Source organism: Dermochelys coriacea, chromosome 3 (genome assembly GCF_009764565.3).
Source record: "Dermochelys coriacea isolate rDerCor1 chromosome 3, rDerCor1.pri.v4, whole genome shotgun sequence".
NCBI lineage: Eukaryota > Metazoa > Chordata > Testudines > Dermochelyidae > Dermochelys > Dermochelys coriacea.
Genome location: NC_050070.1, coordinates 129613896 through 129641452, shown reverse-complemented (window position 1 = coordinate 129641452; position 27557 = coordinate 129613896). Strand labels below are relative to the sequence as shown.

The window sequence follows — 27557 nt, the reverse complement described above, 5'->3', positions numbered from 1 at the left end:
GTTAGCATTATGTACCGACTTGGAAAATAAGTGACAATACTAATAAATCCACCCCGTGTTGTGCACTGAGGCCAGTTTAGTGAGCTTGCAACAATATTCATACCACACAGAATGGTAAACAGTCTGTATTTTATGAGCCTCCCTATGGAGTCTCAGTGCCTTGATTTAAGAAGTTCCCAATAAATGGATAGGGGCACAGCCAACTGGTGAAATATCAAACAGGAAAAGAATTTCCGTCATAGTAGGAAAACTGTGTGCATTGGGGCTCTGTAACTACACATTTGGGTCTTCCAGTGCTACTGGAATTGCCACAAGGACTGAATGTGGAAAGCACTGTTGCCATTTTTTTAAACTAAAAGAGAGACTGGTTACACTATGGAGTTTACAATAAAGCTATTTAATTTGTTACCTCAGAGCATATGGAACTAGCTTAGCATTCTGCAGGTTTGGGGTTACAATTTCCTGTTTCTCTCTCTCTCACACACAGACACACAAAGAAACTGGACCTGAATTTCCATTGCCTTGTCCCTTGTGTAGTCATTTATACCTGTGGAAAGAGGGTGTAAAACACTACTAGATCAGAAAAGTAGACTTTTACACCCACTTTGCACTGGGTGCAAATCAGAGAAGAATCAGGTCCTCTGCCTTTTGGTTTTGATTGTGTGATTTCATCAATCCATTGTCCTTTCATTAAACATAAAATGCGGATAAGAAACTTGTCTAAATTCCATTTAAAAGAGGATCTCTTTTTGCTTCCCTTTTACCTGTCTTTAACTCTTGAAGTGCCATTGGAATCCCAACAAGTGAAAGCTCACAGACAATGTAGGAAAATGGGGCTTTGATCACACTGCTGGCTGTGGATTACGTAGCAGTGTCAGACCTGATTTACTAGCAGTTACTGTGAAATTTAGTCCCCCTTCAGGAATGACAATCCAAGAAATGTGAGTTGTGACAAGAGATGGTTGCTTTCTTTTCATTTCTGTGTTCCTCTCCACTTTTTGTTTCAGCTGCGACATGGAGGAGAAATTGCAAAGGCTCTTTTAAAAAAGAATCAGCATTTATAGCAGTTGCATGTGTCTAAGATCACCTCATTGGTTCCCCATAGTCAATATGGGAGGCACCTTTAGTACATGTGTAATAGCTGGCATGTGTTGACATTTTAATGGTTTCTACTGTACTGAAACATTGCATGTTCTCAGTAGATTTTCAGCACCATTTGGTGATCAAAGAACCTTTTGATGCTTTTCTGAATTGAACCCATAAACCCTTTTTTAGATTCATTTGACGATAGTCTAGTTGTATAAAAATCACCTAGAATTGGTAAAATCTTTTCATCGTGTCTGAAGTTCTCAATAGTTATAGGCTTCAATCTTGCAAACAATTACACATGTGAAAAGTCCCATCGACTTCAATAGAATTACTTATGTGAGTAAATGCCAGCATGTGTATGTTTTTGCAGGATCAAGGCCATAGGTTGCAATGACAAGGCATAACTAGGTTAATATTCAGGTTGCTTTGCCTTAACTCATAAATCCCATTATTTTGTTAGTTTATATCCCATCCATCTCACTTTGTATTTTAGGGGACATGGTAAGATTAAAGGTCATAGTTTAAAAAAATCATTAGTCTGCAGAAGAGAAGCATGGCGGGGAGGTGGGGGGGAGGATTTGATAGCAGCCTTCAACTACCTGAAGGGGGGTTCTGAAGAGGATGGAGCTTGGCTGTTCTCAGTGGTGACAGATGACAGAACAAGGAGCAATGGTCTCAAGTTGCAGTGGGGGAGGTCTAGGTTGGATATTAGGAAACAGTGTTTCACTAGGAGGGTGGTGAAGCACTGGAATGGGTTACCTAGGGAGATGGTGGAATCTCCATAGTCAGAGGATTTTAAGGCCCGGCTTGACAAAGCCCTGGCTGGGATGATTTATTTAGTGTTGGTCCTGCTTTGAGCAGGGGGTTGGACTAGATGACCTCCTGAGGTCTCTTCCAACCCTAATATTCTATGATTCTATTACTAATAAGCTCATAGATTACAATTAATTTTTAAAATCTAGTATGCTTTTCATCTTTTACTGTGTGCTCTATGTTTAATTTTTACATTTCACTCAGCTCAGAGAAACTAGATGAGGGCTATTTCTGGGGAATTATACTTTCAGATTCTCATGCATTAGTTCATACCTGCAACATCTGAATTTACAGCACGTCAGGGGAAAGCTTAAATTCTAAACAAACAAGCGTGCCTTTTTAGATAAGGCTTTGAAAAAAACCTCTTCTACCTCCCTGTCCATACTTGCACACACTCATTCTGCCTCCCTGACATTTTAGATTTAATGCTACATATGGTTGCTCAACTTATTAGAAATACCCACATTACACATGCTCCTAGTGACCACATATACCCAGTCATATCTTAAAAGGTCTAATTGAATTGCATTTATCTGATTTTTATCAACAAACTATTCATTTTAAAAGCATCACAAACTTTGCAACGTCCTGAAGCTCTGCTAGCCGCAAGAACACCTCACAACCATTCTGACTCTGCATTACAGGACAGAATGAAACAGTGAGGCATTTTTTTCCCCTTCAGTGCTTAATTTATCTTCACCGTGTCTGATGAAAGTTTATTGAATTGTCCAGTGGCCCATCAGATAAAGTGTTTGCTCCAGGAAGGTGCAATGCAATTTCATGCCCATGGGAGTGTGTCTCCTATGAGTGAAAAAGGCACTTTTTTTGAACAACAGGAATAGAAGCTGCTTTGATGGCAAGGGTAGAATTCAGCTATCTGATGGATGACCTCTTCAATGAGCCAGGGAAAGAGTGAAAGAGAAATCTTTGAGTGGTGCATACTAATGTAGTACCTGGCAACCAGCCTGATCCCTGATTAATCTGATACCCCACTCTGCATTTCCTCCCTCCCCTCCCCTCCCCTCCCCCTTGCCTACTTTCCCCTCTGCCATCTGCACTTCTGCCTATTGGCTTAGGTTTATCGTACATACAAATGCAGTACATCATATATAATCTAAATCTATAAAGCAAAATAAGTGTTAAAATACTGTAGCATGAAAGGTCTGATTTTAACCCCAAAAGGCAATAAAACTGTCATCTTCTTTTGTCAATCTATCACTAAATGTCCCAGCTGAGCCTACAGAAAAGTAGCTGCACTGAGACCCAATGAAAGAAGATATTAAATACAAGAAGCTGGGGACAACAGGGTGGCAGAGGGATGGAATGACAGGTTTATATTGGAAAGGGGACATTGCCAGGTTAAAAGTCATAAATTAAAAAGCACTACTCTATTACTCACATGCTTAACTTTAAGAAAGTGTGTGCAGGGTCAAGGCCTTTTTTCACTGTTTATGATATTTGTTTTCTTTTATGGAACTTCACGCAATGTAGAAAATGTAATAGTGTAGTCAGTTTCCTATTTGCTTACAGTCTTTTGTTAGTTCCTTTCATTTCAAGTATTAGCACAATTTTTTTAGTGAATGGGTTGAAAGAACTTTAGGGGAATGTTTATTTGTTTATAAACCTGTTTCCACTTGGTTTATTTCTTTTTTAAACCAGAGACATTTCCACTGGTCTTAGGTTTTGTCCTAACAAGTTTTTTCATGTTCAGCCTCACTGGATTCCTTTGCATTTCTTTGCAGCAGACTTACTAATGTTATTTCCAGGAAGTCTTGTCTTTAATTTCTTTTGTTAATTTCCCATTCCACCCACTAACGTAGTCAAGAGTAAATGAGAAATGGATAAACTCCCTTTATCTGCATTTGAGGAACATACAGTTTAGGGTAGGTTAGTTTACCTACTTTTTTTTACCACTGATTCCACCATCTTTGTTTTATTTCAGCAATGATATCTCTTTTCTGGAACGCTTTCATTGACAACTGATCATTCATTCAGCAGCCAATCGTTGGGGGTAACGTGCACTTACTCCATCCCTTCATGTTGTCTGACAGATTTAATGAGACTATTATTTACTGTGGTGACCAAAGTACTCTAGGTGCATTAGAAGTGAAACATTTAAGCACTCATTCACACACTCTTGTATTCATATCACAAACAAGTACAGCATCGAATTGCTGGGCCAACAACTGCCAGCTCTTGTGTATTCTGTGTTATTCTCTACTAACAACTCTACAGATTTTCAAAGAGTGTTTTTCTTTCTTGCATACTGTCCTTGGTATTGGATTTCTATTTTCTTTCTTATAAGTTGTTCCTCCGATATGCATTTTCAATGGAAAGGTTTGATGGGAAGATCAGATGCACCATTTTTCACAAGTCCTGACTACCCATCTAGTTGCATGCCTCAGGAAAGACCTCCTGAGTTAAAAGGACATTGATTTCCCTCCCCCTCTCCACTCCAATCTATAGAAAGAAAATCATGGAATAAAGAAAGCTGCCTACTCTTCAGCTCTTACTGATTGTGCACAGTGCTCACTTCATTAAAAAGAAAAGGAGTACTTGTGGCACCTTAGAGACTAACAAATTTATTAGAGCATAAGCTTTCGTGAGCTACAGCTCACTTCATCGGATGCATCCAATGAAGTGAGCTGTAGCTCACGAAAGCTTATGCTCTAATAAATTTGTTAGTCTCTAAGGTGCCACAAGTACTCCTTTTCTTTTTGCGAATACAGACTAACACGGCTGCTACTCTGAAACTCTTCATTAAAGACTCCCCACAGACTAATGGAGGAAAAGGATCCCCATCGCTCAAACCGCCAGTTCTGCCAGTGCTCTTCCCTTCTTTTCCAGAGAGGCAATAGGACCAACATCCAAAGATTTGAAAGGCACATTTTGTACCAATGGGGCGGGAGAGGAAAGCTTTGCATGAAATGTTTGGCTACAGGAAAAATATAATATGAAAGGAAGCAATATGAATAAAATGTAACGGCTACCCTGTGAAGCAGAAGTCACATGAAGCATTAGCAGAAAGATCCCGGAAAGATTAGGTTTGGTTAATCCAACCTGAAGCTGTGTAGAAACTTCAGTTTCTGACTGGAGAGAGCAATAAAGAAGATCCTCGGAAATGGATTGTACGTATGAGCTGAGGCAAAGAAAACTGCACTGGCCCCAAAGTTAAAACAAAACTGAAATGTCACCAACAAGTGGATCAAGGCAAAATGATTTTTTAACAAGAAACAAAGAGAGAGAGAGAGAGAGAGACCAGGAGCAGGGCTGTTTCTGAGCAGACTACATGTTTACAGGTTCTGTGGGAACATCAGAAGTGCTGATCATACAGTTTAAGGGCCAATCTTGGTAATTCAATTTGACAGTTTAAGAATTGTAGCTTGCAAGGGATAAGAAATAGGAGATTGCCAGTGATCGTAGGTTCCTCCTACGTAAGCTAAGTGTCTGCACAGTGCAGGCGTGGTCCAGTCTATTGCATAAACAGACATCAAAACAATTCTATACACTGTCAATAAATCAATGCTCCAAGAACACAAAAGATTGCACTGCATTACATTCTTAGGGAACAATCAGTTTCTTAAACATTCTTTTCCACACATCTTATATAACGGTCAAAAAATAACTTTTGACCAAGCCATGAAAAGGTCAATGCTTGCATCAGGCTGTATACATTGCCCTGGTTTTAAATGAGCTCTCTATAGTGTTCCTGCAGGAGCCAAACCTCAATAAGTGGCCTAAATAACTTCCTTTGGAATCCGATATTCATCCTGAATGCATCTGCTCAATGTGGTTCAGAACACTTTACCATATATTCGGCTCAGTAAGAGGAGTGAATTCCAAGCTTCTATTAATAACATACTAAAATGATATTTCCTCTCTCTAGTGGTTTCAAGGCAATTGTTCCATTGAAGCTTGTCCGACGAAAATAGCTGTGGGGACTTCTGGAGAAACATTTTTGATGTTGGTTTTGGTTTCTTACATAGAAAGTGTCAACTGGCTCTTTCATCATCATACTGCAAGAAAGTGGGGCTTGCTCTGTGCTGACTCTTTCCCAGCTTCCACCCTATAGTTTCTCAGCATGAATTAAAAGGAACATAGGGGAAGGGAAGATCGGAGATACCTGTATGCTTCCCACAACATTGCAGTCAAAGTCAGCAGCTGGACACCTAGTCTAACACTCCAACAGCTCTTAATCCAGAGTGCCAGATCCTTAGCTGGTGTACATCAGTCTATTTCCATTGCCATCGGAACTATGCCAATATATACCTGCTGAGCTTCTGGCCCCATAAGCCTATTTGGGGACATATGAAAACATCATAACTCCTAATGCCTTACCTAGTTGATGTACCAGGGATGGGACGTCCTGTGTCTACAAGAACACACCAGCAGTAGCCTGTGGAAGGATGACACTGCACGGGCTTGTAAAGGCCACCCTGAGCGCACTCTGGAATGAACACATTGTCTTTTTGGGGTTGTTTAGCTTCCTCCAGTGCAGACTGAAGTTCTTGATCACATGATGATGCTGTCAGAAAGAAATAGATGAAATGTTGATGAGGATATGGAAAACACCCTCAGGATTAATGGAGTGATGGACAGATAAACCCCTAGCTATGTGCTATTACATGTAAAGACTTTGATAACACTTGTTGCAATAATACTTTACATTTACTGGACTCAGATTTCAGCTGCGTTATGCACTCTGCCTTGCCCCTTCTCACTCTGGCATGCCCTCTCCGCACCCAAACCATGACAGCTCTACACTACCCTAGGATTTTCCTTTGCTAGGGGGAATTCTTAGATACCCAATTACTGCCACTTTTTAGAATATTTTTGTGGGGGTGGGGAGTGAAGCTGAGTAAAACTTTCTTTATACAGACCAATGGAAAATGTGCCAGAATCCAATTTTTAAAATTCCATGCACATGAATTCTCTTCTTCAGTACTTCAGTACTTTTATATTCTGCTCCTTGCTTTCAGCTAAGGAACGAAAAGAGACACTTAAAATACATTTCAAGATTTTTTTTTTCTTTCTTGTTGATGAAAAGTGATGTACTAGCAGCCCTGGAGACCAAAGACCTCTGGTTATCCACATAGGAAGCAGAGGCAGTAAAAGCCTCCCACACTGCACCAACAACAGTTCTTCTCCGGAGGGTCCACACTTTGGAGGAATATGAGGGTAGCTCTGTCTTCATGCCCATTCAGTCCTTGGCCTTTCTGCTGCAACTGTGAACAAGGGGGCCCAAGATGGGTCTCGTTTGTGAACAGTTGCTCATTAGGAAATTAACTGATATCACCAATTTATTTCATAATTGCCATTACAGAGCCATTAGATTATGATGATTTTTGATCAATACCAAACTGCTGCAGATTCAGACTTGAGAAATCAAAATATCTCATTGCCAATAACTTGACCTATTCAGTCCTCCAGGAGCTTTAAAATCATGCTGTATTTGGGAGCATGATCTCACAATGTTTAAAGGGTTAATAAAGTATTAGTTCTGTGATATTCCTGTCAATCTAGTGAACAAAAACAAAACACAATGAATAGGTTAGAAACTAATGACACATGTAGTAAATGCACTACAATCATAGGAATTCCTGATAAAATAAACTGAATTTCTAACAATCCTAAACTAACTATGTCCAGTGAAATATCCAGTCACTATTCTAGGTGGCAGCAGAAATGTAATACATAGTAAATTATTTTCCTTTTTCAAGTTAATTAAGACTGAAGGACACAATTCTTTTTTCTGAATCTATAGCAGAATTCACTATTTTTTACAATTTAACCTGTGACTGCTGTAATTAAATCCTTGACTGGATTTTCGAGCTGCTGACAATGGGTTATGGCTTCAACCTAATCTCATCTAGCGTCATCCATTGTGTGAATGAAATCCTTTATCACTGGAGGCGCAGTCTAGAGAAAGTTGGCACCTATGGTTCAAAATGCTGTTCTAGCTCCAGCACTGTCCTCCTGCTACTGAGAGCCACCATCAAGATATACTTTGGCATGGTGAAAAAGAAACCAGTAAATTCTGTTCATATCTCACCTTGATACCCTAAATAGCAGGCAAGTCTAGCTTTGAGATGGCCATGTTCCAAAATCACTGTGAATAGTTTCCAGGAAATGTGAAAATCTAAAACTGCTGATTTGATTGCACAACACTGATGTTTATTTTAGTGCTGTGGTCAAGGTCCCTTTAGGTGTGTATGGCATGTCAACAGGAGAGCAGAAGGCTCCCAATGCCCTGATTAGTTTTGCATGCCTTTTATTAGGTCTAAGCACTAACATAAAATGACATTAAAAAGATTTTAAAGTCTTGAAACTCGAACACCACACCATAATTAGAGGATCTATATACTGTGGATGGAGGGTGTGTTTAAAAGCTTTGTAGTAGGTAAGCTTTTTAGTCTTTTCCTTGTATGGAGGCCATTTTCCATATTCTTGATAATCTTTGTTGTCCTTCTCTGAACCTTTTCCATTTCCACTATATCCTTTTTTGGATCTGGCGACCAGAACTGGACACAATATTCAAGGTGTGGGTGCACCAGGGATTTATATACTGGCATTTGGATATTTTCTGTCTTATTTTCTACCCTTTTCCTAATAGTTCCTAACATACTGTTAGCGTTTTTGACTACTGCTAAACATTGAGTGGAAGTTTTCACAGAACTATTCATAGTGACTCAAAGTTCTCTTTCTTGGGTGGTAATTATTAATTTAGAATCCATCATTGTACATATATAGTTGGTATTGTTTTTTTCTAGTATGTGTTACTTTGCACTTAACATTGAATTTCATCTGCCATTTTATTTCCCTGTGTAACTCCTTCCAGTCTGCTTTAGACTTAACTATCTTGAATAATTTTGTATCATCTGCCAACTTTGCCACTTCATTGTTCACTCACTTTTCCAGATCATTCATGAATATGTTGAACAGCACAGGTCCCAGGACAGATCATTGGGGGATACCACTATTTACCTCTCTCCACTGTGAAAACTGACTTATTTATTCCTACCCTTTGTCTCCTATTTCTCAACCAGTCGGGGCTCTTAATGATTTGTTGGACAATTTGTAATTATTATATTATTATTACGTGGGAGGGGGATTCTGGTGGTGTCATTTCTGTTTCTATTAAATAGCTAAACCATATTTCAAAGCTACTGCCCTAATTCAGTTTCCTTTACCAAATGCCCTAGAAATATTATTTCCTCTGCTTATATAAGAGCTGGTCTCCCTGGGATGGGACAAGCCACCAACCACTGACAGCATGCTTAAGGAGCAGCCCTGCACTCCGACAGTGCCAATTAAGCACACCTGAAGAGCATGCTCTACTTAGAGAAGGGGAATTTAAAAGGGTGAAGCTGGCCACAGAGTGGGGGAGAGTCTGCCCAAGACGAGAGGCTGCTAGAGACTCCCAGGAAGCCCAGTAGCCAGAGCAGCCCCGCCCAAGGAAGTGACTAGCCTTCCCTCTCCCTCCAACCCCCATTTAGAGAGATACTGCATCCCAGAGAGAGGCTCTGGACATCAGCTCTCCATCAGTAGCTTGCAGCTGGATCTGAGGAGCAGTGCCAGGGACCGGAAGAAACTAGGCTCAGAAAGGACCCCGGGAACCCAATTCCCGCAGGGAACAATGACCTTGCTCAGGAGTGGGGTTTCTGGAAGAGACCCAAGGATGAGTGACATGCAGAGCCGACGGACAAGCCCAAGCTACGAGCTGCCTGACTACATTCCCCCACAACGCCAAATCAGCCATCAAGCAACTTGGGGAGCAACTGTCCCATAGACGGATTCTAACACTGCTGGTTGGGTAGCTTTGACACCTCAAGGGAATTTGTTGCACCATTATTCCTTCTATTCCATGTGTCCTCCCACCATGTAGTGCTGCAGAAGTGAAATCAATAGCACCATGAAATTTTCACCCATTATCCTTCTCCCCAAGACCATAGTTTTACTCCTCAGTTTAATTTCCTCTTTGAAGCAACTGTTCATTTAGATTCATAGATACTAAGGTCAGAAGGGACCACTCTGATCATCTAGTCCGACCTCCCATCCAAACTCATTCTTCAATTACTCTAGCTATTAGAACAGGAGTACTTGAAGGATTCCACTCCATTCTCATGACTGGTTAAAGGCTTCTGTCATATCATTAACATTATTTCCGATAATTCTTGTCATAGTATCAGAGGAATATGGTCAACAACCGTTAGTTTGCTAGCAGGATCAGTGATAAATGTCAAAGCTCCTGACAGTTTGCCCAAACAATCTGACAACTACTGGGATTAGGGCCTGCAACAGATGGATGCCAGAAAGTCATAAAAAGAACATCACCAAAAAAATCTATACCACAGCAAAAGCAATATAAATATTTGCATCATTATTGGAGCTAACAAAGACACTTCGACAGAACTGTATTCCTCTGGAATATGTAGTTGTTTGAGACTGAAAGCTTTACCAAAAGCAGGTTGATTTTGCCAGAATTTTGTTTTGGAAGAAAAACCGGGGGAGGGAGAAGGAAATAAATCAGATAATGTCAAATGGGTCAGTTCTTGTTGCCAATTATTTATTTCAAACACCTAAAAGCAGTATGCAGTCAAATTAATGCAATCAGCATTCACATGCAAACATCTCCATAGCCTGATCCTGGAAAACCTTTTTTCATGTGAGTTAGTCACTTTGAAGTTAATGAGGATATTTCATGTAAGCAAAGATTACTCATATGAGTAAATATTTGCAGGCTCAGATATTAAAATGGGAAAAGAGCAGTGCATCATTTCTGAGTGCATCAATCCTGGAGAAAGGCTTATCTGTTCATCAGTCTTTAGTAGTTCTCAAGTCCCTATCACCGCACTATCTAGATTTTTACATAACACAACATGTTAGCTTTGTAACACTGGGTATTTCAATCCTTCACTTCCTAAGTTTTCATTGGTGATGAACCATCCCCACCAGAGTTCTCCCAGTTGCAAACATGTTCTCCCCATATTCTCCCACCAGAGTTCTCCCCGCTGCAAACATGCATGGTTTGCTTCTGCTTGAACGTGAAATGCTGTATGCACATATGCTCGAGGTTAGTGTGTTCTGCAGAAACGAGTTGTGAAATCTGCAGAAAATAACAAAGGCGACTGTGTATTACTTTTACGTTTTCTGCCGTTACATAAACACTTCCTCTCAATTTCCTTGACCCCAACAACATATACATGATAAATGGAATCCACATCAAGAAATTCTATTTTCAGTTGATACCCCCTCCTGCCTTTTCTCTTTACTGTAATGGGCCATGAAAGGACAATTAGACAGGGCTGGTTTCCAGAGAAAAAGGATCTTTTATTGGGCCTTGAAGCTCAATGCGCTTCACATAAAGCCAGTAACAAGAAACCCATGAACAAAAATGCCGTGCAAAGTGATACATGTTAACCACTCTTGAGTAGTGCAGTATTAGTATGACTAGCATTCAAGAAAGTGAGTTTTGCAGTTCTCTGGTGTTTCCCTGGGGATATACAGAAGTCATGTATTCACAGGTAATTTTCAGTACACAGTTTTATCAAATTGCATGAAAGCTAAATTCTGCTACTCAAAATGGTACCAAAATAATCAACCACCCACCACACAGCAGAACCACTAACCCAGGAACCTATCCTTGCAACAAAGCCTGTTGCCAACTCTGTCCACATATCTATTCAGGGGACACCATCATAGGGCCTAATCACATCAGACACACTACCAGAGGCTCGTTCACCTGCGCATCTACCAATGTGATATATGCCATCATGTGCCAGCAATGCCCCTCTGCCATGTACATTGGTCAAACTGGACAGTCTCCACGTAAAAGAATAAATGGACACAAATCAGACGTCAAGAATTATAACATTCAAAAACCAGTTGGAGAACACTTCAATCTCTCCGGTCACTCGATTACAGACCTGAGGGTGGCTATCCTTCAACAAAAAAACTTCAAAAACAGACTCCAACGAGAGACTGCTGAATTGGAATTAATTTGCAAACTGGATACAATTAACTTAGGCTTGAATAGAGACTGGGAATGGATGAGTCATTACACAAAGTAAAACTATTTCCCCATGTTATTTCTCCCTCCCACCCCACCCCCCACTGTTCCTCAGATGTTCCTGTTAACTGCTGGAAATAGCCTACCTTGCTTGTCACCATGAAAGGTTTTCCTCCTCCCCCCCCCCCCCCGCCTGCTGCTGGTGATGGCTTATCTTAAGTGATCACTCTCCTTACAGTGTGTATGATAAAACCCATTGTTTCATGTTCTCTGTGTGTGTATATCAATCTCCCCTCTGTATTTTCCACCAAATGCATCCGATGAAGTGAGTTGTAGCTCACGAAAGCTTATGCTCTAATAAATTTGTTAGTCTCTAAGGTGCCACAAGTACTCCTTCACACTGAAGTCAGTGGAATAGCTCCTATTAACTTCAGTGGTCATTGGATCAAGCCTCAAGTGAGTAAAGTTACACACATAAGTGTTTTCAGGATCAGGCCCTATATTTGTACATGGATCAAGTGTCAACTGTGAAGGACAGTTCTTTTTTAAAAAATGGACAAATAGATTAAACAATCAAGCTAAGTTCTAAGTCTGAATTACAGTGTGAATACTCATATGGCACCACGTTTTGATTTACATCCATGTTCAAAGGGACACCAGCAGTGGGGTTCAACACAAATATGTATCCATCCAGTCTTGTAGCAGGTTGGATACTTTCCTACCCATGCTCATTATTGTTCATGAAAACGCATGGGAAACAAACATTCAAGGTCCTGTTGTTTGTGTCTGCAGGGTATTTTCCCATGTACACTTGGTCACTATTTTGCACTTTTTGAACTTATGTGCATGCTCGTGGACTATGGCTTCAACACAGCCCTGAAGGCAATTTATGTAATACTTCACTCCACTGAATGAAGGGGGCTAAATCACATACAGATGTCATTTATCTATGTGGTTTCATATGCAGTGATATTGCAGTACATAAAGGCTGATCATCTGGAAAAGCACTGAGCCTACACAAAGTGCTAAAAGCAGAATGCTCATAACCCACATTAACCTCTTGTAGACATCACATAATCACCCCCACAGGGTGACTTCCTATATAAACTATGTTTATTGCCAGTGTAACTTTTTGTGTGTGTGTATCTAATGGCAGTAGGTCAAATCAAAATTTTCACGTTGTATAAATTCCTGTTCTACCCATGGTCAAAACTTTTGGGGCCCTTAAGACAGAAATCTTAAATGAGAATAAGCAAATATGTCCATAATCTAAGCCCACATCTCTATATGTATAGGTATATAAAAATGGGTTCATCTAACCTATTGTTTTCTTTTTTGCACACAACTGTAATTCAAAATTTCAGCCAAAAGTTGAAATATCAGATAAACTGTGAGAAAGGCTATTATTGTAATGTTTCCAAAATGGAGGAAACTAGGAACACTGTAAAATTTAATGTACAGCCCTGGTTTTGAGAGATTTCCAGTTCTATTTCTAAATCAAAGATATTAGGATAAAGTTTCTCAACATTTGAAGTTTGTCTATCACCAGCTATCATTAATTTAAATTAATAATTGTAATGAACTGCACTTCCCTTCAAAAGTATGGTTTCTTCCTATTTTTCCAGAAGTTTTCACACTCTAGTATGTTATTACAATTTGTAAGAGACCAAATTACCTATTACACTGACTCTCTTCTTAAACAAACAAAAAAATCAAAGCCAGATTCTGCCATCCTTATTTATGTTGAGTGAATCTTTACTCTGTGAATAGTCCCACTGAAAATGATGGAACCACTTTCAAAATAAGCTACTACTCAGTGAGAGTAAGGCTATGTGAGAGAGTCCCTTGCAGTTTTTTCCCCAGATGGTGGGAAAACTTGATCATGCTCAGTTATTTGCACTGGGTGGCTCCAGCGCACCCCCCACCCAGTTCCTTATTACTTATAAGAGGGGTCTGCCCTTCATGGGCCTTTCTTAAGTCTCTCCAGATGGCAGATCAAAATGAAAGTCACAAACCCCAACACATTCAAGGATACCCTCTTCCCAGGCCTCCTCAAAAGTGTGGGGGAGTCCACAGTACTGCCAACAATACCGCACTCACATAGCAGGTTTTAAGAAATCTCCTTGGCTGGGTTTTTGAGTCAGGCTTAGTCAGTCCAGCTTATTTTGGGATTTCATTACACTCTCTATAGGGACAGGGTAAAAGTCTCCAGGCCGGGAGTTCTCTCTATAGCGTCAATAGTCACCCTCGTATTCTGCTGCTTAAGGCAATCCTGCTTCTCCCCACCCCCAGCTGACTGCACTGTCCTCCCTTTTAAAGGTCTCATCCCTATCATATATGATTGATAGAGCAGGAATGGTGGGGCTAGCCCTGCCCACAGGGCCTCTCTGCCACCTTCCTCATCCATCTGGGATCTATATACCCCATTAGGGGGTGGCCTAACTTGGCTCTGATGGTTTGGAAGATTATCATTTAATATAATCATTGACAACTTCGAAGTGTTTATAAATTGGCTTATAAATCTGATCTCTTTCAAATAGCCATTTTGCATTAAAGTAAGTCTTATGTCCTGAAGATCTGAGATCAAACTTGTCATATAACATCTCAGAAATGAAAGACAGTAGTTCATTTTTGCCAAATCTCTTTTTGTTTGTTTTTTTATAAGAACAAATTGAAAACTAAAGAAAGCTTTCTTAATAAAGCAGATGAAATGAATGAATATTGATTAGATTATAAACTTTTGGATCCAAGGGCTGTGTATTTACATATCACCAGCACAACGGGGCCCTGGGATGCTACCAAAATACAAAATAAAATCATCATCATAATGATAATACATTCATTTAGGCCATTGGTCAATTATGTGACATCAGGCTCAATAGTGATCCAAAGTAGTTGAAAAGCTCTCATCACAAAGGGTTCTTTCTTGTGAGAAGATGAGTGTCTTCAATCCCCTTCACTCAGTGAGATCAGACTCAAGATTAGCAAGGAGGGAATTATAGTCTCCTGGTGCTCTTGTACATCATGAGTTCTGTGAACCCCAGGATGTAAGCAAAGTCAAATTCTGCCCACATCATTGACTTGTAGGGCAAAAGTGAGAGCAAAATTTCCCTCATTTTGTGAAACCCAGTTTCCCATTGAACAAATAACAAAGGAGAGGTGGTGGCTTCTATCTGTTGCTTGATATAGCTGTATAACTTTTCCCAAATTGAGCAACCATATAGCTTTCCAGTTGGGAAAACTACTGCAACTGAAAATGATTGACTTTTTTCAAACACAATATCTAGCTGGCCGTTTAGTTGCCCATAACAATCTAAAGGCTCCTTCATTAACCAAAGTTGTGCAAGGCTGCCATGTTTACTTTGCAAGTCTATTGACAAGTAAACTTCAGAGTTTTCTGTCAATGGAAAATCTCTTTCATTTTCAAGACAACTGTTTCAGTTTTTCCACAAACCTGTGAAACTGGAATTCTTTGCCAGGTGAGCTGGTGGTGAGAATTTATTTGAGTTGCTCTACCAAAAAATACAGGCCATATTTAGGCACTTACACAAGCAACTCAACTTACAAGAATGCTGAGCAACCACAGCTTCCATTCAATACAAAAGAAGTTGTTAGGACCCAGCATCAGTGGAAATCAGGACACGTAAGTGCCTGAATATGGATTTGGGGTCTAACTTTAGACACCTAAATTATTTTAATTTCAAAGGTGCCTAGAAGCACCACTTACTGTAGCTGGTGCCACATTAATACCACCACGCTACAATGCTAAAGATCCCAGCATCTCCCAATGTTTTCCACCTTCTTGCTAAGTTCTAATCCAAGGTGGTAGCATTCCATCTACATTTTATGTTCTAACCTCTACTGGCTTTCCAAGGACATTGCCGACAGCTCTTCCAGACAGTCAGTTACTGATTCAGCGTGCAAGATGGGACTAAAATAATAATCGTTTCAATTTATTATATACTGGATTGTCAGGCAGGACAATCTAGAACCTACAGTCTCAACTCACTTTCTCAACTCACTTTTCGCATTGACATGAGAGAGAGAAATCCCCCTGCACCCCAAAATGAGTCCTGGGGGAGGACAGGCAGTGTTTTCATTTCCATCCTTTGCCATGGGCTCTCCAATTGGCAGGCAGGACAGCTCCAGCTTGCAGCTGGAGTTCCACCACTAAGTGATGCATTGGTTCAGCATACAACGTATACACTCTGCCTATATACTCTTTTTGCCCAGAGTTGCACATTTTGGGGGCTATGCTGGCATGCTGAAGGCTCTGATGCAGTAGAAATTGTGAGTGCTTTGCCTCCTAACTCCTCTCTAGGGGACTTCAGATCTGTGGGGAACGGGCATCCTGACCGCTGTCATGAGAAGCCAGGAGTTGGACATTACACCTCCCTCCAAAGTACAAACAGGGAGCTCTGGGAGGCACTGTCTCCCTTTGAGGCACAGTGCTTCTCAACACTCCCCATGAAGCACTGCACTATCTCAATGTAGGATTCTGTATATAGGGTGAATTTTGTCTCTGTGCAGAGGACCAGCACAAGTCTTATGCATCATTTAAATCCTACTGTGAAGGTTTATGTGAAATTAAGTCCTGCAGAGGTCTTGTGCTGGCCCTCTGCACAGGGATGAATTTCACCCACAGTGCAGTGTCTAGACCATAGGAACTTAGTGATCTTAATTGTAGAGGTAGGAAAATCAACACAAGCTGGAACCAGGTTAGGATGGGCAACTGATTTTGGCAGAGTTCTGTGTCCAGGAACAAGGATGAGCCACAGAAGAGCAAAATCAGTAAGAATATTCTAAAATCACTTCTTTTCAGCTCCAGCAAGGTTTTATATAGTTTTATGCAGTCTATTTTTCATATGTTTATAGTCAGCTCAAATGGCTCGTCTTGTGTTTTGGCTTCTTGAACAAAGCCAGACCTTTGGCTTGGCTCTATCTTAAAACTTTGTGAGTAAAACAAGGGTAATGCAAATTAATACCCCCCCCACCACCTTCATCTTTAACTGATGAAAAGAAGGAACATTCCATTGTAGTCCATGCAGTTTTACAAATGCACAAGTATGGTACATGTCAGTATTGACCAGCAAACTTGGTGCATCAGTAAAACCCCCACATCCTTTTGAAGGATGTCAGGACTATTGAAGATCTTGGTTTGGTGATGCAAATTGGTGCAACTCTATTGACTACAATAGAGCTGTGCCAACTTGCACCAGCAGAAAATTTGGCCCCTGACATGCACTGAACGAGTTCTCAAAGGAGTCTGAGATCAGACATGGTAGCCGGGTTAAAGGCTTCTTGACTCAGTTAAATCATAGCTTTCAAGGATGTATAACCACTATGCTTAATCCTTTACAGCCCAGTGTTTCATATGATTACACTAACCGCTCAGAGGATAATTACTTTTAAGTGTTTAACCAGCCACGGAAATAACTTATATCTATGGAAAAAGCTCTACATAAATAAATCCTTCTTAATAATCCATGGCATATGAGGGTAGGGAGCATATTTCAGAAAGAGCTATGTTTCTATACGTGTTTGCTGAGCACATTTCCCAAAAATGTTTTCATCTCTCCCCGTCCCTCCTCCCCACTGCCACCTACCCCAGAACTCAGAGTCGTGTGTTTAGTTTGAAGCCCTTTGTGACCTGGAGAGAAAATCCAAAGGGATGGTTTTGGCAGAACTCTTCAAATAAAACAGCTTCTAAATATTTAACTTTACCAGATAACCAGCATCACAGGAAGCAGTGATGCTGGCCTCCAGTCCCCTAATAAGGTAACGTTTCTATTACAGTTTATGTGAAGACAGCTCTGTGGTTCTTTCTATCTATTACTTTCTGTGTGCTGTTTTCTGTTTCATTTGGGAAGATTAAAGATTGTTTGATAGTTTGAAAGTAAGAGGCAAAAAACAAAGCATACGCTGCACATGAGGCTCCGAGGAGGTTGGGCAGTTCTGAAACCAGAGCCGGTTGCAGATTAAACCTGCATATTGTTCTAAAGGAGTGTGTGCCAGACTGATCAGCCAGTGACAGAATTAATTAAACTTGCAAAAGCCTTTAGCAGTGGGACTATTTCCATCAGCCCAAAGTGGGATAGAAAAGCCTGTGTATTTGCAGACCTGCTTGCCTTTGGTCCCAGTTGTGGGTAACTACAGAACAGTTCTACCTGCAGCCAGTGTCATGGGTTATCTGGGAATGTGTCGTACTCATCTGACTTTACCTAGAAGGGGACAGCACAGAAGAGAGCCTTTGTAAAGGCTCTCTTTCACATGACAGCCACATCCTCTGATTTGTCTCTGGCCTTATGTATCTATTACCGCTCTCTACTCTACATTAAATGAAGTTTTCTGGAGGTGGGCTCTTTGAAGCACTCAGTCAATTGCAAAGAAAAAGGGTGAACACAGTATTCTAATTTATCTGAATGTAACAAAAGAAGCAAGACGAAAAGGAGAAACAGCAGATGAGAGAAGTAGAAACTGAGACACAAAGAGGGAGAAAAGGTATATTCTCCTCTCTTCCCCTCCCATGTTAATTAGAAAGTCCAAGAGCATCCACAACCAAAACTCAATAACTTCCTTCAGATCAGATCTCACAGTCTTCTCTACTGCTAGACATTTCACTCAGTTTCAAACTCTCTTGTGCTTCCAATATCATCCAGGTTTGTAAATCTGCTTACTGTTATATTTGATACATCTCCTGTACCAGATATTATCTCAACCCCTCCTCTGCTGAAATTTTTACTCATGCCTTTATCAATCTGTCCAATCTGTCTCTGGGGGCCTGAGAGATATATTTGTTTAAACGGATCCATTTCTGCAAAACACTCCCACAAACCCAGCAATTTTTGACGGAAAAAAGTTACATCAAAACATTTGCAACCAGTTCTACTCACACTGACAGCTCTAGAGCAAGAACCACCGGCACCAAAATAATGTTACATGTGGAAAAATTGAAAAAAAATAATATCACAGAGGTGGGGCAAAAGGATCCAAGCATATTTAAAATGTACTTCCACATTATTACACTTCAGAGGATAAAGTTGTTCAAGAAGGCAATAAAGAGGAAACTATCAGGCTTTGTTCTCTCTTTCTGTTGGAGATACAAGCTAAAGGTCAAATTAGGTCTGGTCTCACTGGAGTGGGGGGGATCGATCTAAGATATGCAACTTCAGCTACATGAATAAGGTAGCTAAAGGCAATGTACTTAGATCTACTCACTGCAGTGTCTTCACTGCGGTAAGTCAACGGCTGACACTCCCGTCGACTCTGCCTGCGCCTCTCGCCCTGATGGAGTACCAGAGTCGACGGGAGAGTGCTCAGCTGTCGATTTATCATGTCTAGACTAGATGCGATAAATCGACCCCTGCTGGATCGATTGCTGCCCGTCAATCCAGCAGGGAATGTAGACATACCTGAGCGGGCAGCAATCGATCCAGCGCGGGTCGATTTATCGTGTCTAGTCCAGACACGATAAATCAACCGCTAAGTACTCTCCCGTCGACTTCGGTACTCCACCAGAGCGAGAGGCACAGGCAGAGTTGACGGGGGACCATCAGCACTTGACTCACCACAGTGAAGACACCGCGGTGAGTAGATCTAAGTACGTCGCCTTCAGATACATTATTCATGGAGCTGAAGTTGCGTATCTTAGATCAATCACCCTCAGTCCATCTAGTGTAGACCTCACCTGAGCGTAGGCACTACTCCTACTAAAGTCAAAAGGAATTGTATCTATGCAGTGGGTGCAGGACTGGGCTATGTATATGCACCATTGCTGATCCAGAAGAGTAATATATCACATATTAGTTGCTTGAGTTAGGGAAACTGGGTTGACTATGTTTGAGGGACAAAGGGAAAAATCATTAAAAAGCCTAAATTTTTTATTTCTCACAGGTCTGCTCTTGTCTCTTACTAACAGTGGTGATGTTCCACCAATTTCTTTTTTTTTTTACCTGAAGCATTGATGTTGAATGCTTAATTGCTCCTGATAATGCAAAACTTACAGCTCAAGGAATCTGCAGGTTCATAAACATCTTCAAAATGTTATTAAATGTATCTGGGCAACAAACATTCTCAGGCTGCGAATTAATCAGGTTACTCAATATGCATTTTGGTAGCACCTAGTAATACTCGGAGTGGGTTGAATATTTTAATATTCCTAATATTTTAATATACCTAATATTTTGAATACCTTTATTCAAAGGAAAAGCAAACAGAAATTACAAAAGCTTTGGGCCTGATTCTTTTCTCATGTCCCGAGTTTTACAGTGGAATAAATTTGCTACCTTCCATGGAATTACTTCTGATTTACCCTGGTATTACGGAGAAGAGAATTTAGCCCACTGAAACTAAACAGTCCCCTCTAATAGTCATTTGCTATTATTACATTAAACTGTTTATTTTAAGAGCATAAACTATGGGATATGTGATTATTTTAAAGGGCCCTGTTCCATCATTCTGGTGCTTCAGTGATAGGGAAGAAACAACTCTTCAAACAACTGATATTCATATTGACATCTTCTGCTCTTCTCTTTTTCTATGGCATCCACACAGAGAAGTGGGAAGTAAGGCTCCCCCTTGTTCGTAATTGCTACCTAGATAGTGGTTCCAGTTTGGGGGAAGTGAGATCAGAAGTTATATGCTCAGTACCATCCACTGGGAACAAGTAGGAGGGGAAGTGGCAGCCTGGAGTGCAGATTGGGAGTCACACTGGCTCCACAGCCAAACCCCCTCACTAGGTGGAGCAGCTGGCCAGGAATCTAGGGGCAGTAAGCTGCATCCTGAAATGGTAGGGTGACCAGAAAGCAACTGTGAAAAAATGGCACGGGGGTGGGGGTAAGAGGCGCCTATATAAGAAAAAGTCCCAAAAAACAGGACTGTCCCTTTAAAAACGGGACATCTGGTCAGCCTATGAAATGGGGTGAAGTAACTTAGGCTATTTCTACACTGTACTTTCCATCAATAACACTTTTTTCAGTCAGGGGTGTGAAAAAAAATACACGCCTGACTGACAAAAGTTTTACCGATGAAAAGGACCTGTGTGGACAGCGCTTTGTTGTTGGGATACACTCTCCCGCTGACACAGCTACCTCCCCTCATTGGGGGTGGTTTTATTTTGTCAGCAGCAGAGCTCTCTCCCAGCGATAAAGAGTAGCTACACTGCGTACCTTACAGCAGCACGGCTGCAGAGGCCCAGCTGAGCCGCTGAAAGGTGCGCAGTGTAGACATAGCCTTAGTTGTCCAGAGACAAAGGGAACAGCAGGGAAGTACTGACACTTCTTTGAGGCACAATCCCTCCCCAGAGCTCCTCTTGTGCCAGCACAGCTACTCACTGCCCATAGCTCTGTCCCAGGCCTAAAGAGCTGAACCTAGCCTTTAACTTCAGTGGGAGTTGCAGACACTCAGCACGTCTCAGGATTAGGCTCTGAGTAAGGCCTGCAGGACTGGGTCCCAAATAATTTTCTCCTGTACATTCCTGCCAAGACTGAAGTTCCAGTTTTGCTGGCTCAGGTCCTTGGCTGTGACTGAGAAGTGCTCAGTGCACCTTAGAATAGGCTTTAATCCACCTGGACACTCTCCTGATCCCGGACTGGTCATACACCAGTCTAGTCCCTCAGCATAACTTCTAAATTTTGTTGGCTGGCAAGGATCTGAGGGGGACAGTTATGGCTGCCAGAGATCACTGGGTCACAGGAATGCCCGCTGTGTCAACCACATGGAATGAGAATACTGTAGGAGCCACAGTGCCAGTTCTGCAGCACTGGAGGATCCCCACATGTTGTCTTTATGGCTGCCACAGTGGAATGTCACAAAGCAACCTCGGTTCAGGGCCTACTTCTCTTATGAAAGAATTGGTAAATGTCACAAACACTGGATGCAGGGTAAAGAAAGCAGCTCTTGGTGCTGCTTGAGTTGCTTGTGTGACACCATCAGTTCTTCCAAAACATGCAAGAACAGCATTAGTAGATAAATAAAACCTTTTGGCTTTCTTTTAAAATAAAATATCATACTATGGCACCGTTTCCAAATGTGTTCTGTTAATGGTTTAAGATCTTATAGATTTGTGGGCTTGTATTTTCATTTCAATCCACCTTAGACTATATTTTAGCCTCTCTTCAGATCCCAAGAAGGAAGTTTTTAATAAAAAGCAATGGAAGTGAAAAATTACCCTAGACTTCAAATAACATTAACCATTAAGTTCTCACTGGAACCCACAAAAAACAAAGAAATTTCACTATTTGGGGTGATAATCTCTCCTAAACACCACAGAAATTGTTAATGATATTAATAAGGCTCATTTAATTTTTTTGTCAAAACTGTTTTTAATGGAAAAATTGGGTTTTCAACTAAATATTTTTCATTAAAAGTGTCTGCTTTCTATGGAAACAATTGACTTATTGACAATATTGGAGTTCAGTTTTGTTGACAAATTTAATACATATATCAAACATATCAAGAAGTTTTTGTTTTATAGCTGTAAACTGTAATGCATCATGGTTGATGTAGTCCAACTAAATAGTCCAGCCCATAGAGGAGAATGCAGGCAGGAGACTTCCAAACTACAGCTCCCATGAGGCATCATTTTGATAGGTTTGGGGCTAAAATAGTGTAGATTTTCAGCTGAAAATGTATTATAATTTTTTTGCCAAAAAGTCGGGGGGGGGGAATTCTGGCCAACTCTAGATATTAGTTTTTGTCCTCTCTTTCTCTTCCTTTATATGTTTTGTACAGCAGAATTTAAGACCAGAATTTTAATTCACATTCTTATTCTTTTTTAAACATGACTTTATTTGTCATTGAATATAGAAATTTGGATTTCCCTTTTTAAACTAAAACAGATACCAGAAACAGCTTAATGAAAAACACTAGCTTTACTCTTCAGTCTCTTCTTTTTCTGCAGTAACAAAAATCTAGTGCAACCTGGCAATGGCAGCTAATATTATTTTCAGGCATTGTAGAATACAGGGGCAATGCAGCGTCTAGCATTTATGTGGAACACAGTTGTAAGGAAAAGAGGGAGATGGAATGGGTTCAGTGGAGGAGAAAAGCGGCCACTAATAATATAATGATACTTAGCACGTATCTAGCACCTTCCAGCTGAAGATCTAGATACAGTTTCAGGGCTTGTCTACACACTACAGCAATGCACACTATGGAGGTGTGATTCCTAAAGCTCACTAATGTGTTGCACACTAATTGGTCAGTGTAGACCCTGCTGGTGTTCACTAGAAGGTCTCTAGTGCACTTTAACATAGTGCTGTTTCAAACAGTTTGAAAATTTTGGCCTAAGTCTTTTGCCCAAGAACACACAGCAAATCTTTAGCAGAGCCAGGGTTGGATACAATATAGTCCATGAATAAATATGTATCTCTGCATTAACATATGCCTTTTGTATCTCTCTATTAAAACATACACAGCTAGACTGACATGCAGGTTGGATTTATGTTGCCTAACAACACTTTTATGATTATTCTATCTGATGTCTGGTTAGCTGTGCAGGGCCGGGGTGGGGGTGGAACGGACGTGCATCTGAAAATGAAAGAACTAAGACATGGCTGTTTTGTTATTAGTTGCTGCAGAAAGCAATATGACATAATTAAAAATAGTTCAGTGAAGATTAGTATCTTTTGGCACCAAACTTTAACATTTGCAGTAAAAGAGAAATTATCCACCTTGCATAAAGCAGACTTTTTTTTTTCCACTGTGGGGGTCCAATAAAACTGTGGAACATCCTGAACATAAAGGATATCAACTGGACATAAAACAGAACACTTCTTTTTAATAGTTTAGGATGGGAGGATCTTTCTCCATGGTGGGAGGAAGAAGTTGGAGATGCCAGAACTTCGGGCTTATACGTGTTTTTAGCTAATATGTAAAATTAAAATGAAGATAAATGAAAAATGCTTGTAAAAGAAGGATTATTAAAGATAGGGTAATACTGTAATGGGTATAATCCAGCAGACTGTAATTTAAGAATGTGTCAATATACAAGCTCTCTGGGGAGGTCTGGAAAGGTTTATCTTCTTGGAAGAGGCTGAGAGAGAAGAAAGAAAACACTGATTTTACTTTACCAATTTAGGACTTTTAAAAAAACAAACAGAAAAAAGGACAAAGAGTAGTTGTCTTCACTGATCAGGAAACTGGAGAACGTTATGTCCTATTTCTGTAACAACAAAATGAAAGCTAGGGCTGCATTAAAAATTGCCAGTGGCAACTGGGATAACGGTGTACCATTAAGAACCCATGCTGACCAATTTACTGCCTTGCCTTAATGGCATATTAGGTCAGAAGTTTCTGCTGACCCATTCCCAAACCATTAGCAAACAGCTTGCCTTTCAGCTGGCAGGACATACCTTGGAATTGGAAAAAGAAAAGGAGTACTTGTGGCACCTTAGAGACTAACAAATTTATTAGAGCATAAGCTTTCGTGAGCTACAGCTCACTTCATCGGATGCTCACGAAAGCTTATGCTCTAATAAATTTGTTAGTCTCTAAGGTGCCACAAGTACTCCTTTTCTTTTTGCGAATACAGACTAACACGGCTGCTACTCTGAAACTTGGAATTGGACTTTTTGATTCTGAAACCTTTTTGATTCCTGACTGAAGGCTAAAAAAAAATCCCCAGAATTTCAAAATAACTCACCATAAAAATATATAATAAGGTCTGAGGTATAATAAGATATGAGGGTGGCTCCTACACACCACCACAGTTTCTTAACAATGCTGACTTTACAAAAAATAAAAGTCATAAATTATAATATACTGCAAGTAGATCAGTTAAATCCAGGTAACTGTGCTGTAAGTTACCAGTCAGGGCCAGCATAAGGAAGTTGGGGAGGCTCCAATGCAGTTGTTCTTAGAAGCCCCCAGTCCACCATCATCCCAACCTCTCCTCCTCCACAGATCCCCTCAAAATCATTCTCTCTTCCACCAACTGGCAGCTGCCCAAGCAATGTATTCCATGGTCTTATAACAGTGATGAGCTTCACCAGTCACTAAAGCCAGGTTTGTGGCAGTCACAAAATGTTTTTATTTCTGGCATGCCATGTAGAAAATAGAAATGCTTTGTGTGTGTGTGGTTTAAATTAGAGATCGGCCCAAGCTTCAAAGTTCAGAGGTATTTCTGGATCTGAACTTTTCCCAAGTTTGGCACTATTTAGATTCTCGGTTTAGGTTTAGGCTCAGGCTCATCTCTAATAGACTGAGATCCCACTAACGGGATACATCTGTGGGCTAAAAATGGCAAATAAATATGTTTTAAGAGGAAATTGTTTAAAATAAGTACCTCCTTCCTCTACTTACCTGCCAAGACCTGCATTCAGGCCCTCAAGGTTCTAAGTTTCTCCTGCTACAGTTGATGGCATCACTAACTTATAATGCAACATAGGGAATGCAACTCCCTGCTTTGGATGTCAGTGATGTCTTCAGCTGATGCAAGGTAACGCAAAAACCCAAGGTCCTAAATCCAAGTATTGGCAAAGAAAAAAAACCCAATTGATTTTACATTCAAAATACATTCCTTTGCAACTAATTGGCCAGATTCACCAGGACAACTCTGGCTGTTTTGCACTGCTCCAGTGGTGTAAAGCAGCTATGCGAATCCCTTTAACTCTGGTCTTTTAAACTAGATTTATGGCTGCTTTGTCCCAGTGAATCTGCACAAAGCTTCCCAAATATACTGGTGAATCTAGCCCTTTAAGTCTATATGTGTATTCTGGTAGACTTAAACTAAACTAGAACCACCACAAGCACATTTGAGGGAAGGTAGAATCTGGATCCAAACTCTGCAGCTGGGTTCCATTTCTATAGTAAGGTAACTATCTGGAAACTCAAAAAAAATGTTTAAAGGAATATATTGATTTGAAAACATTCCATTTTGCCTGTCCTTTCTGTGTTCTAATATCAGTTCACTAGGATGTGCATATTTAATATGTGCTAACATGAACAAGAGTTACACACCTAAATTCTCCACAGTACAAAATGAGTCTGAATATATTAGATTCTAAATAGATTAAGAACACTCATAATGAATTCTTAAGACACCTGTAACTGGAAGTACTCAGCTGTCTGGGTCTTAGTTTTCTTTTGCTAAGTCTCACATCATTAGCTGCACAAAACTACTCTTGAATTAATATTAAGAGCCACATCTGGAAAATGAAACAATATGTGAGAAGGAGTAAAAAGGCACAGAACTCTTTTTCATTTTCCTGTCTACTAGTTATTTATTTTCCTGTTGTTTCTAGAGGAGTGGCCAGTGGAAATCATTAGATGGGGTAGAGAAACAAGATTTTAATTTCAAGGGAAAGAAAATGTTAGTTTGGGCCCTCAAACCTGCAAAACTCCTTTTGAAAGTTTTAGCTTCATACAGAAGGGGCGAGTATAAGAACTTAAATGTAGCATGTGTTTTGTGGGGCCATCTATACCGGAGTGAATTTTACCTGTGGAATCAGGGCCTTTGGGCTTTTCTGTAATAATATCACCACCAACAAATTCAGTGGCAACCAGTTGCATAAGTGTTACTTAACCCTGGAGAAATTACCAGTTAAGGAAAACTTTGTACAAACACTGTAATACCCATCTGTCACATTAATCACATCACTGACAGCCTCTGCTGATAGCCTCAAACTGGACAGGCAGGTAAGACAAGCAATTATCTTACCCTATATATATTTAAAATAATTTCAGTCTTGATCACAGTTGTGCTGTTAAAGCAGAACATGTCATGGTTCATCTTGTAAGAAAGAAAAACAAGTGCCAAAAGTATGTGTGCACATTAGCCAGTTCGCTTATATTTCACTCCACCCACATATACTGTATAGGGTAAGATAACTGCTTGTCTTACCTGCCTGTCCAGTTTGAGTCTAAGACAAACAATTATCTTACCCTGTGTGTATATATATATATATATATATGGGTTGAATGAAATATAAGGGAACCGGCATAGACAGATAGATAGATAGATAGATAGATAAGATAATTACTTGTCTTACTTCCCTGTCCAATTTAAGATAATTATCTTACCCTATATATACATATACACTGAGTAAGAGAACTGCTTGTCTTATCTGCCTGTCCAATTAAATATTATATATATTTAATTGCATAAACTTATATTAAAAACACTTTGTTATTTTTCTACATGTAAAATCTTCATTTACAATAGAAATGGTACCACATCTTTTATGTACCATATATTGTAGCTGTACTATGTGATAGAGTTTTGTGAATGAAGCTGCTGTAGGATTGAGCCCTCAACAGATGATTGATATTGCCTTAGGACATAAGAACGGCCATACTGGGTCAGACCAAAGGTCCATCTAGCCCAGAATTCTCTCTTCTGACAGTGGCCAATGCCAGGTGACCCAGAAGGAATGAACAGAACAGGTAATAATCAAGTGATCCATCCCCTGTAGCTCATTCCCAGTTTCAGACAAACAGAGGCTAGGGACACCATCCTTGCCCATCCTGGCTAACAGCCAATGATCAACCTATCCTCCATGAACTTATCTAGTTCTTTTTTGAACCCCGTTATATTCTTGGCCTTCACACCATCCTCTGGCAAGGAGTTCCACAAGTTGACTGTGCATTGTGTGAAAAAATACCTCCTTTTGTTTATTTTAAACCTGCTGCCTATTAATTTCATTTG

General features: G+C 40.3%; 1 protein-coding gene across 2 annotated transcripts in view; it reads right to left on the bottom strand.

Moving 5' to 3' along the window:
* The window catches only part of SMOC2 (SPARC related modular calcium binding 2), a 191993-nt gene that overhangs the window by 50459 nt on the left and 113977 nt on the right, over positions 1 to 27557 (bottom strand). For both annotated transcript variants that reach the window (XM_038397794.2, XM_043511322.1), the window contains exon 8: positions 6241 to 6427. In XM_038397794.2, the coding sequence (XP_038253722.1) occupies positions 6241 to 6427 (187 nt within the window). The remainder of the gene's footprint in view (positions 1 to 6240; positions 6428 to 27557) is intronic.